Here is an 11,736-nt window from a genome sequence, read left to right on the forward strand (position 1 = left end):
CCACAATCATTCTCTGTTGCTTTCTACAAATAACTTCAATTATAACCCAAACCAGTGGTGCTCCTTCTAGGAAATAAAAGTTGTCAATTGAGGATTTGCTGGTGATAGGGGAGGGGAGGTCTTCAATCAGAAAATAGCATGGGTGGTTGATTTATAGATTAAAATAGCAAACTCCTGTTGCATAAGCAAACACTTTACCCTGAAGGAGCTGTGTATTGCTTGCTACAGGCACAGGGTTATTTTCCTACTGGAGGTATGGGGATGGGAGGAGGACAGAGTTGTGTAAGTAGCCTAAATTATTCCGAGTTCCTCCCCCATTCTCCTGGTCGTTATTCAGTTGCCAAATGTCGCTGGTCTGAGAAGACTGGAAGGAGGAAGCTGGAGGAGGCTGTGGCCTGAAGCTGAGGCTGCTGTTGCTGGGCTGGGACTGCCAGTCAGGAAAAAGATGTGTATAAAAGAAGAGAGAAGGGAGCAGCCCCAGAAGCTGTCTTTTGGACACTGATCCAGCTGGTTCGAGGTTCCTCCACAATTCCTAGCAAAAGGTTGCCCGGCATCAGGACCTGAGATCACTGCAACGTGCGGGGAGACTGAGGAAGAGGGGACCGAGAGAGGTGCCTTAATGCCTGCCCTGCACGGGGCTGTGTCCCTGCAGATGGGAAGGCCCTCTTCACCCAACAGCCCATTTCTACTCAGCGCCAGGCACAGAGCCACACTTAGCAGAGTTCAGTGAACTGTGGGATACAAGGGTGGAGAGACGGAGAGGCCACGGCAGGCGCAAGAGGCAGGACCAACAGCCTCGCAGGCCACTGGAAAAAATCGGGGCTTGGGACCCAGGAGGGGCCTCGCGTGATTCCTCACTAACCTCGCGGATTTCTAGGCGGGAAGTCAAAGGGCGGGCCCTGGGATGCTCTTGGATTTCGAAACTGGAAAGTAGGGAGGGAATTTGGCGGATTTAACGGTTCAGTACCGAGGTCATCAAGGAAGCGGATCTTTGACGTAGGTTCCAGGATCAGGTAGGCGAGGCGAATCGTATCCCCGGCCTGCGGCGCTGAAGTCACTGCCCGGGAAACGGGAAGGAGGCGGAGCCGGCCGAATTTTGACTGACAGGAGCCAAGCAGGGGCGGGACTCTGCTTCTGACTGGCTGTGTCCCCCACGAGGGGCGTGGCTCACCTATGACTAACAGGCCCAGGGGCGGGGCTGGCTTGAGACTGACAAGCTTGACGGGGAGGAAATGGGACTTGGTTTTGGCTCTTTGGACACCAGCCAGGGTGGAACTAGGGTAGTCTGACTGGCATGAGTCCACAGGGCCTGAGCTAAAGCTGGCCCAAACCACCTGTCCTTAAGATGCCGGCCATTAGCCCCAGCGACCAAGGAAAAGAGCAGGATATGGCCACCTGGTCCCCTCCCTATGGCCAGGGTAAGCCAGGCCTCCAGGTCCAAGCCATTTTTTCACTTCGAACATAGGCCAGGAGAGAGGAAGAAGGCTGGGGAGGAAGGCCAAGGATGCAGATGCAGGTTCCCAGAGAGGGTTCCTGGAGTCTGAGCACTGGGAGGAAGAGAGGAGGCCCAAGAATGGGGCCGATTATTTAACTGTGAGAAAAGTGCTATCTCTACCCAAATGCTGACTTCCGAGGAAAATTCCAAGCATGTGGAGGCAGTCTGGAAAACATGCCTGGCTAGGATTTGCCCCTAGAGAACCTGTGAAATTAGCTTAAACCAACCGTTTTTTCTTTGAGAAGCTGGTATGGAACTAGGAATGAAAGATGGCAGGAAAGCCTTCCTTCTAACTGGCCCACTGGTGCCCTGACCAGCCTTCTCTCTGACATGGTTTAGTATTATCTGCAGAGCACAGATAATTGTTATTAAATGTTCTTAATGATTTTGTTTTACAGAGATTCCAGCACCTCACTCCCCAAGTGGGTTTCTTTTACCTAGATTTTCCAGTAAAAGTGCAAGGCCTCTTTTCAAGGGTATAGCTGTGGGCAACTTCCTTAATGTCTTTAATAAGCCTGTGTCTTTGCTATGAATGGACATAACATGTCCGGCCTCACAGGGGTGGTTGTGGAGATCGAAGGAGACAATGAACTTAAAGTACTTGGCTTCAGTAAGCCTGCCTGGCACAACAGGGAAGGACTCAATGAGCAGTAGCTGGTGTCACCCCCACTGCCCATCAAGTAAACTCCTACTTCCTAAGAGGATCGAGTGAGCGCAGGCCAGGGTAACAGGTCACTTGAGGCTGTTGTGGGACCATTCAGCTCTAAAGATTTCTCCTGACCACCTAGTGTGAGAGCTTTAGGCTGGAAAAAAAGGGAGATGAGGGGTATTTCCTGCAGGGAATAGGGAATGGATTTTGTTATAGATTCATTCACGTTTATTCTTTTGAATCTTCCTAAGCCGAGACTTGGGGTAAGAGAGGCAACTATTGGGGGAATTCCCTGGTGGTCCAGTGGTTAGGACTCTGAACTTTCACTGCTGAGGGCAGAGGGTGCGGGTTCAATCCCTGGTCAGGGAACTAAGATCCCGCAATCCACAGGGCCAAAAAAAAAAAAAAAAGACAACTATACACTGTTTAATAGTAGCTCTCACCAGTTTTACATAGGCATGAACAGGACTTTGGGCCTTATTTTTCCTGGAAAAAAAAAAGGCGGGGGTCATAAGCAGGGAGGGAGTAGAGGGCCCTGGGGTCGGGGGAAGGGGTGTTAACTAGCAAATGGTCCCGACCAGGCTTGTTCCAGTGTTGCATCAATGAGAGTGTGTAGGGGTGTAGAGGTGTGCTGGCGCCCTAACAACTTCTCTGATGGAGCCAGGCAGTCCTTAGCCCTCTAGCCTTCCTCTCCCAGAGGCCACCACCCCATGCCAAATGCCTGAAGGGAACCAAGAAGCCCAGAGCCTGAGTTGGTTTGTAGGTGTGTGATCAGCAAACCCGCATCCCCCGCCACCGCCCCCGTCCAGAAAAGAAGGAAATGAAGCCAGCACTCCATCTCCTGAGGGAATAGAAGGTGGAGGCAATCTACCCACATCCCTCCTACTTTAGTACTCAGGGTGCTGATGGAGGACTGATTTTTCTATACTCAGAGCTCCCTCTGCTGGGGGCTGAGGCTCCCTACAGAAGGGGAGGGAAGAGACTAAGAACTGAACTTTGTAGGGAGAGAATGGAAGGCCGCAGGCAGCAAGCTCTTCCTGGACACTCAGGACATAGAATTGAATGAAGATCAAGAAGTAGACAGGTTTTCGGTTTATTGAGTAACAGTGGCACCATACTTTTATTACTGGTGGCGGTTGTTTGGGGGAGCAAGAAAGTGCTCTTAGAGGATCGCACTGGGGCCTTCACCCCACTTCAGCCAGAGGTCACAGGAGTTGGAGTCATGGTCCAGCTCTGCACTCCGTGAATTCACCAGCACATATTCCATCCCCAAGTCCACCTCCCCTATGGACCAGCCGTTGACTGCTGGGCCCTTCCTCCTCTTGGAGGTGGGGGTGTGGGGGAGCAGGGCCAAAAAGCCTCAAGAGAAGGAACTAAGATCAGGATCCTGCTGAACGTCCAGCAATATCAGTGGAACACAAAATCCCCTGTCTTGAGATCATATGCTCAGGGCCTAGTTGCCCTTGAGGTGTCCTAGTTACAGCCACTCAGACACCTGTGGAGTTTAAGCACCGTTCCCACGCTGTGTCCCTCCGTAAGAGGGTGCAGTGGGGGCTCTTAAACAGGAATGCTTGCTCTGCCTTTGTGGCTTTTTGGTTAGGGGAGGGGGTTGGGATTGTAACTTTAGACTTAAGGTTATGATGTCTTGCGGCCCAAGAACTCCTAAGATTGTGCCTGAAGATGCCCGTGCTACAGTGTGGGGGAGATGGGGAGATGGCAAGAGCAGTACAGGACACTGACACTCCTTTGTTCTAGCAGAGAAGAGGAGAGGAGATGACCCCTTCCAGGATGTAGGGAATGCGATAAGCCCCCTGCCTCCCTTATCTTGCCATGTCATCCTCTGCCAGCCCAGTTCCTGAGTCAGCTTCGGAAGCCAGGAAGCAGAAATCTGAAGGATTCAGCCCAGTTTAGCCTGCTAGTGTCCCTCAGTCTCTGTCCTGAGATCCTGGGTCTCCTCCTGTGTCCAGAAGGGGCAAGGTTCCATCAGGAACGACTCGGCTGGTGGAACTGTTTAGGCGAGAAAGTCCCATAGCCTGGCCGACTGGCAGGTGACAGGAGGCCAAGAAGGGAAGCCAGACATGAGGACATCCCAGGACAACCTGTACACACATGTATCACATATGTACATGTGTAGACACACTAGTGCAGAAGGGATCATGTGATCCTGCTCTTTGAAATCAGAGGAGAGAAAAAGGCTACGGGGGCACCTCTCCCAGCCCAATGGATTGCTGGTCTCAACGGCTGCTCCCACACCAGGCCCCCGCCCAGTACCAGGCAGATGGAAAAGTGGCAGGGACGGCAAGGCTCCACTAAAGCAGCAGCCCAAGGAGGTGAGAGAGGAGGCCAGGGGCTGACGCCCCCTCAAAGCCCCTTGTTGTAGTAAACCGCTTCGATACTGGGGTTTTGCTCATGGATCTGAGCTCTCAGCTCCGGCTCCAGCCTGCTCACGTGGATGGAGCTGCAACAGAACAGCGCAGGCAGGCTGAATGTCCCTTGAGCCCACCCCCTCAGCTGGGTGCCCCCCGATCACCACCCCTCTTCCTCCCAGGTTGCTGAATCTTCTCCTTCGACTGCCAGAGGCCCAGATCACTGTCACTCCCCCACCCCCAGAATAAGCTGAATGCCTGCCAGGCCTCCTCCGGGAACACACTGAAGGAACCTAAATCAGCTGCTCCCAGAGACGTGGAGACCTGTCTGAAGCCCCCAGCCAAACCTGGGGGCAACACTTACCTTCTCTGGGGGAACAGGGCACAGCACAGGGGGGTGGCAAATACCAGGCTGAGGGAGAAGAGTGTTGGAAAGGTTTGTGAAGCTCTGATCTAAGAGTGTTCCCTCCCGGCACCCCACCCCATCTCTGGAGACAGCCCCTAGGGGTGGAGACTGATGAAAGCCAACGATGACATTAGGTTCTGGCCAAGGAAAGAGCCTCCAGAGCAGTGACCCAGAGCGCCACAGCCAGTGACAGAATCAGGAATTAAATGTGCATGAAACTCTGGGCTGGTACCAAAAGGTATATTTCCATGGTTTCCGTGGTGGATGTAGAACCCCTTCGACTAGATTCTTGACCTTCAAGAACAGAGATCACTCCTAACACACACAGTATGCTCTACAGGTGTCCAAGACCCCTACCAGCTGAATGTATGATGTATTTAATGTATTAAATTATCTTAATTATCTTATCTTAAAAGCAATAAGACCCCCCCACATCCACCACAGAAAGGATACTCCCACACATTCTAGCTAACTCCCTGCACACTTACCAGAAGCCCACCAGTCCCACCTGCAGGGGCGCCCCCAGCCAGGGGCGGCGCTGTGGGGAGAGAGAGAGAATGTAATGGTGTGTGTCCCCTGGCCCCCCTCACCCCTACACATTCACCCACCGCGGCTCTATCCCATCAGCGCTGCCTTTGAGCCTCTGATATGTGGCCCTTTTCTTTCCCCCAGTCCCATAACAGGGACTCACCACCCTGCACTCCAGCCAGGCCCATTTGCTGACACCCTCCCTAGCGTCCCACCGCCCATCTTCACCTCTCTGAATCGCTTCCCACACTTCCTTCAGGAGCTGCTTTCTTCAGGAAGCCTCCTCTAACCCTCCACTCCCTCCCTCCCATCCCACTGCGTGAATCTGTCCCTTTCCAAACACATCTCCTACTCTGCACACCCTTCTTGATTTGCTCCAGCCTTAGAGGCCACCGATCTGTTGCTCCATGTACATGGCTGGCACTCAATAAATATTTGCGAATAAATGATTCAACAAATGAGCCAGAGCTTGTATCCCTGTGCCTTGCTTCTCCGTCCTGTTCGCATGCGGGTGAGCCTGTGTGTGTGTCTCAATGTTTTTTGTAGCTGACAGCACGAGCACGATATCAAGCGTGGCTGTGATAGTCCATCCCTATGTGTGTCAGAGGTCTCTGGAGTGACACCAGCTTTCTTCAGGACAGAAGCCCTTTCTTTCCTTCCCTTCCCTTCTCCTCCTGCACCCTCAGTGTTCCTTCCTTCCAGCTCAATTTATTCTTGCTGAATGAATTAATGAAGGTGGAAGGGGTAGCACAGGGGTGAGGCAAACAGGTAGCAAGTCTTAGACTCAAGTCAGGTTGGAGAGGAAGTTGGGGACCGGTCACTTCTGCCCCCAGTCACCACTATTTCTAGGACGGGAGAGGTGAGAGTGATGTACCTTTAGGAAGTCTTTCTTCTCCAGGGTGTCCATGATCACTGGGGGAATGGCTGAGGGGAGGCAAGGAGGGAGGGAGTTAGTAGAGTGAAAGTCAGGACCCTAAGGAAGGGGCGATCCCCCTTTGCAGCTCCTCCCACTCCCCCCAGAGTCCTCAAACCCCCCGAATAACGGCACCCCCTTCTCTTAGAGCCGCCCCTGCCTTACCCATGGCAGGAATCGCCATGCAGATTCTTGACGTCACCACCTGGAAGATTCCTTGCTTGGCTGCGGCCACCGAGTGGCCAAGCCTCTGACCCTGTTCATCGGTCACTGGGATGCCCACCTGCAGCTCTCTGAGAAGGGAAGGGGGTGGGGGTCAGATCACAGGCCCCAAATCTGACCTGCCATGCTCTCACGGGCAGCTAGTCCCCTCAGACAGCCTAGATTCAAAGGCTGGTTCTCCCACCCCAGGATCCCAGCACCAGACCGAGACTAGGCCCAGCAGCTCGTGTGGCTGGCTGGTGTGCCTACGTGCACCCTGGGCGTGCACACGCCCGGAGCTGGGGCCTCTCACCTCTGCCTCATCAGGGGGATGTTGATGCAGTTGGCAGCTGCCACAGCTGCAAAGGGCACGAATCTGCCAACCAGCGGGGGCAAATGCTGGGGGAGGAAAGATGTCATTTAGTGCAGGGGTCCCCAACCCCAGGGCTGCAGACCGGTACCTGTTAGGAACTGGGCCGCACAGCAGAAGGTGAGTGGCAGGCGGGCGAGTGAGCGAGGCTTCATCTGCCGCTCCCCATCGCTCGCATTACCGCCTGACCCATCTCCCCACCCCCGTCCGTGGAAAAACTGTCTCCCACGAAACCGGTCCCTGGTGCCAAAAAGGTTGGGGACCGCTGATTTAGTGACCCTAAGGGCCATGGGGTGGTAAGGAACTCTGAGGAGAGAGATGGGGAGCCTGTAGGTTGGGGTGGAGGAGTGGTAGGGAAAAAGGAGGCAGATAAAGCGTGAACTGAGGGGGGGCAGTGGAATGCGGGGGATTTACCTTAGTGAGGGATTTGAGTCCCAGGGCCGTGGCCACAGCCCCGGTGGTAGCACTCACGTAAGCCGTTCCCAGCTGCCTGTGGACGGAAGAGCCAGGACACAAGGTGGGAGGTAAACAGTCCAGCATGTGGCTCTTTGCTTCAGGGACGTGAGGCATGGGAGGGTGGCCTCAGTGCAGAGAAACGTCTCCCCTGCTCCAGGGCAGACTTGTCTGGAAGCCCCAATCCCTACCCTTGAAGAGGACTGGATCCCCCAAAGCATACACAAGAAGACCTCAGGCCCTCAGTCAGGCCAGGAAAGTGAGTGGGGGGCAGGCTGAGAGGAGGCCGCTGAGCCACTGGCTGCATAGGCCCAGGGGAACAGGAGAGAGCAATGGAGGGCCGGGAGAAGAGTCCCTGAGAACAAGCTCTCACCCCCCAGTGATGGGAGCATCGCCACTGCGGTTGGAGTAGTTAACGATGGCATTGAAGGACTGATTCACCCACTGCCAGAACACCACGGTTGGGGTCTTCCTGAGGGAACAAAGACACTTACTTCCACAGTGTCCCACATCCTTGGACACTGATAATAAAACCCCAAAGGTTAACCCCAAACCCTCAGGAGGGGCCCTGTTGATGCCCCTAGAACGTGCTCTGGTGACCCCTACATGACCCTCCTTACACAAACACACCCATTGTCTCTGGGGTGGGAGGACCCCGGGGGCTGAATTCTGAGGAATGGAAGGGATTCTAACGCAAGCTCTCACCCACCGACTATTTTCTGCCCAAACTGGCCCAGAGAGGAAGTGCCTAGTCATCAAGTCACACTGTACCTTGAACAGAGCACCCAGGGAGGAGACACACAGAATAGGACCTGCCTGTAGAAGGTGAGCATGCAGCCGGTGATGGTCATGTTCATGGGCACCTGGGCTGACATACGGCCAATCAGGACCACCTTCTCCCCTGTGTCCGGGTGGAAGGCAGAGTCGTACACATACTTGGCCCTCCAGAGCTGGTCCTCGGTGAGCCCTGGCGTCACCACGCCGGCCCTGCAGAGGTTGGCAAGGAGGAGACAGGCAATTCTAGGGGGTAGATCTGCCCTCCCAAGCCCTGCCCACCCAGCTCAGGGGAAGTCTGGGCAGAGGACCAGGCACTTTGGCTCCCAATTTCAAAACAAAGGAACTACTTGTCTCTGGGGAAGAATCATGTCTTGCCAGAGGGAGGGCTCCTATTTCTATTTCCCTTCTAGCCACACAAAGAGGGGTGCCCTTCTGTTTCTGCCCAAATGCTAGGTCAATGCTGGGTAATGGTGGTTTCCAATGAGTCAATGGCTCATTGGCTGGGGTGTTGCATGAGTTTTTCCTCCTGGAGACAAGGAGGCTGCCCTCCTACTTCCTTGGGACTCAGCTGAGCCCCTCTGTCCTTGCAGAGGATGGCCCAGCAGTGGGACAGGTCCTTGTACAGGGTTTGTGAAACACAGAGCAGCCCCCTACCCACAAATATCGACACCACCTCCTCAACCCAAACACCCTGAAATCCTTTAAGTTAAAGTTCTGTGCCCTAGTTGTCTGTGATTCCAACCGAGAGGGCAAGGGAGTGAAGGGGTGGAGGAGTGGAACAGGGTCACGCTCAAGTTAGGGGAGACAGGTGCAAAAGGTACTGTATTAACAGCAGGGAATGAGCCCCTGTGTTAAATGGGGTTGGGGGTCACCTGTAGTTCTGTACGATGTTCCGGGAAGCTTCTAGCTGTGCCCCAGACAACAGCAGATTTCGGGGGTCAGTCACAGTGAAGAAGTGCCGGGCTCTGCCCAGGAAAGTGCTCTGGTCCCAGCGAGGTTCCTGGATATTGATATCTAAGGGCAACTCACCCATTTTCTGCAGGGCAGGGACCAAAGTCAGAGGACTCCAAGGAGGGGTCCAAGGGGTCCACATGGGGGAGACTTTGGTGGTGCTGCCCTGGTCCCTGCCAATCCTTCTAGAGCTCAAGATGACTCTAGATAGGTAAGCAAGGATGTGGGGAGGAGCTGTGTTCTAGGCAATGTTCCAGCCCCCCTGGGCCACTAGAGAACATGGCCAGGAAAACAGATGTCCTTGCACTCTGGCCTGATACAGATTTTCATGAGTGAGGATTTACATGTGTGTGGTTGACGCATGAGCAGCAACTAATCCCATGCAGCTACTCCTGTGCTCTGTATGCACAGAAATGCAGATTATATGCATTACACATCCACGTTGATGTCAGCTTTAGGCCCCAGTTGCCTTGAGACCTACATACAAACCCCCAAGGCTGTTTGGGAAGATGGCATAAGCCATCTCACTCCCCAGGCCCTGACTGGAGGACAGCAAGGGTTCACTGGCAACTCCAGGGCTTACCTATTCCAGATCTCAAACAGGGGACTCTGATGCCAGCCAGCCAGGTGTGCTCGTGGGCATGCACAGTCCCCTCTCCAGACCCATCTTCCTCAGCCCACACTGTATGGCCCAAGGCTCGCCTTGTTCCCTAGCTGGGCAGGACTGGCAGGAACACACATCCACCTCTCCCTGAGCTACCTACCTCTAAAGGAGCAGGATTCAGTGAGTGAACCCTCCACTCGGCACAGAGAAGAAAGCCTGAAGCATTCATCTGGCCATGTTGGGCAATATCCTACAGAATGACTAATTCTCTCCAACCACACTTCCTCCCTCACAGGCAGACACACCCTCCCCTCTCACACACTTACATTCACATACCCACACACAAAGACACCAGCATACACGCCCTACACAGACCTGCAAACAGGGTGGACATGCCCTGCATACAAAGACCGTTACTTACACACACACACACACACAGCTCATATCCATCAGTTGCAGACACTTGAATGTGTGACCATACAGAGTCTCACCCCGACATTCCCTCCCCAACCAACCTCCCCTCGTGCTTTAGAGCCGAAGATGCTGAATCTCGCAGGACGGAGGCAACTTTCCTCTCTGACTCCCAGCCCTCAAGCCCCTCTCCCCTGACCCCCGAACCCCGCCCGGCACAATGGGCACTCACGATTTCCTAGGCTCCTGGGCTCCCGTCCTCTGCAGCTCTCAGTCCCGCCTTCCTCTCCGCGCGACGCCCCCGCCCTCACATCCATCACGGGTAACGTCACGCGTGACGCTCGCCAGCCTGAGGGGCGGGGACTCCCTTGGCGCATCCGCCCGGCGAGGCCAGGGATTGGCAGAGCCTGGGGGCGATGGGTGTCATTTAAGGGCGACGCCCCCAGCCCGGGCCACTGAGACCCGGCCCTACGCTGTCTCCCAGAGCCAATCCGACCTCAGGGATCAGTTCTGGTCACGTCCCCAACCCGAGAGAGGAGGGTAGGAGCTGCCCCATTTGCTTGCAGTCCCCTGGCTGGCCTCGGGAGGCACCCGGCCTCTGCAACCGGGGGTCTAGGTGCCCGGGGCGAAGGCGGGCGGCGTGGAGGGGCATCCTCTGACGGTACGCCCAGAGAGACTCGGGTTACCGCCCGGCTTGTTTACTTAATGGCTGCCTTGGCAGTGGCCTCTGCCTACTTGGACCCCTGGTCTCCTACCCCGGTTCCCTCAAGGTCCTCTCGCAGCACCTTGGCATTCTCACCCCTTCACAGTCCGGTTCTGCTCGTGCCTGTGCCTCTTCGGTGTCCCCAGCCCTTTCCTCCTCCCTAGTCCCCTTTATACTCCCCTCTATAACCTCTAGCTCCACTGAGTCCCCAGTTTCCTTATGCCCCAATCCCTACCCCTGCATCACAGACCCTGGCCGCAGTCCCTGCCCCGGATGTGAAGGGGCAGAAAGCTCAAGGTACCTCTGTCTGCATCAAGAAAGTGGATCAGAAAGAGTCTTCCTCCTTCTAGTGTCCTGGAACCAGCTTCCCTGCCTTGCGTCCTTTCCAGAACTGGGTGGCCAGAGAGACACTTTCTGACATAGGAGGATGCATATGAGGGCAGCGCTCAAACACACACACACACACTCCCAACTCACCCAGTCACCATACAGAGCATGCGTGCTGCACACCCAGGTGCCAGCCCGCGCTCCTGCCCACCGCAGGCTCACGCCCCGCTCTGCCCAGGTGGCATTCCCTCGCTGAGGCCTCAAGGGTGACCGCGGAGGGGTGGCAATTCCATGAGCCCTGGTAGCTGGTTTGGCTTGGAGAAGACGTGGTTCTGGGCTCCCCTGCGCTGAACCGGTAGCGGGAGCTGGGCGAGCTGAGTGAGACCAAAGGCCTAAGTTCGCGGTGCGGGATGGGGCACCAGAACTCGAACTGGAGCGAGTAGAACACAGAGGCCCCAGCCCAGATTACAAACGGCCGACCGGGGCACCCAAGGGAGGTGGCTGGAGGGAGTGATTGGCGGCCCTCCCAGCCAATGGGAGCCCGGGGCTGCGCTGGGCGGCCCTATTCCTTCAGCCTCGGCG

General features: G+C 55.3%; 1 protein-coding gene across 1 annotated transcript; it reads right to left on the reverse strand.

Moving 5' to 3' along the window:
* Positions 1-3,204: 3,204 nt before the first annotated feature.
* On the reverse strand, positions 3,205-11,598 carry SFXN3 (sideroflexin 3). Its single transcript, XM_060033605.1, has 12 exons — positions 11,305-11,598; positions 10,357-10,531; positions 9,031-9,194; positions 8,194-8,368; positions 7,755-7,849; positions 7,343-7,418; positions 6,872-6,957; positions 6,523-6,650; positions 6,319-6,368; positions 5,405-5,454; positions 4,875-4,922; positions 3,205-4,602 (listed from the first exon to the last, which is right to left on the reverse strand). Exons 3-12 carry the CDS (start codon positions 9,189-9,191, stop codon positions 4,506-4,508), a joined length of 966 nt encoding a protein of 321 aa, XP_059889588.1. The 5' UTR covers positions 9,192-9,194; positions 10,357-10,531; positions 11,305-11,598; the 3' UTR covers positions 3,205-4,505.
* Between the last annotated feature and the right edge of the window lie 138 nt (positions 11,599-11,736).

Source organism: Delphinus delphis, chromosome 16 (genome assembly GCF_949987515.2).
Source record: "Delphinus delphis chromosome 16, mDelDel1.2, whole genome shotgun sequence".
NCBI classification, from domain to species: Eukaryota; Metazoa; Chordata; class Mammalia; order Artiodactyla; family Delphinidae; genus Delphinus; species Delphinus delphis.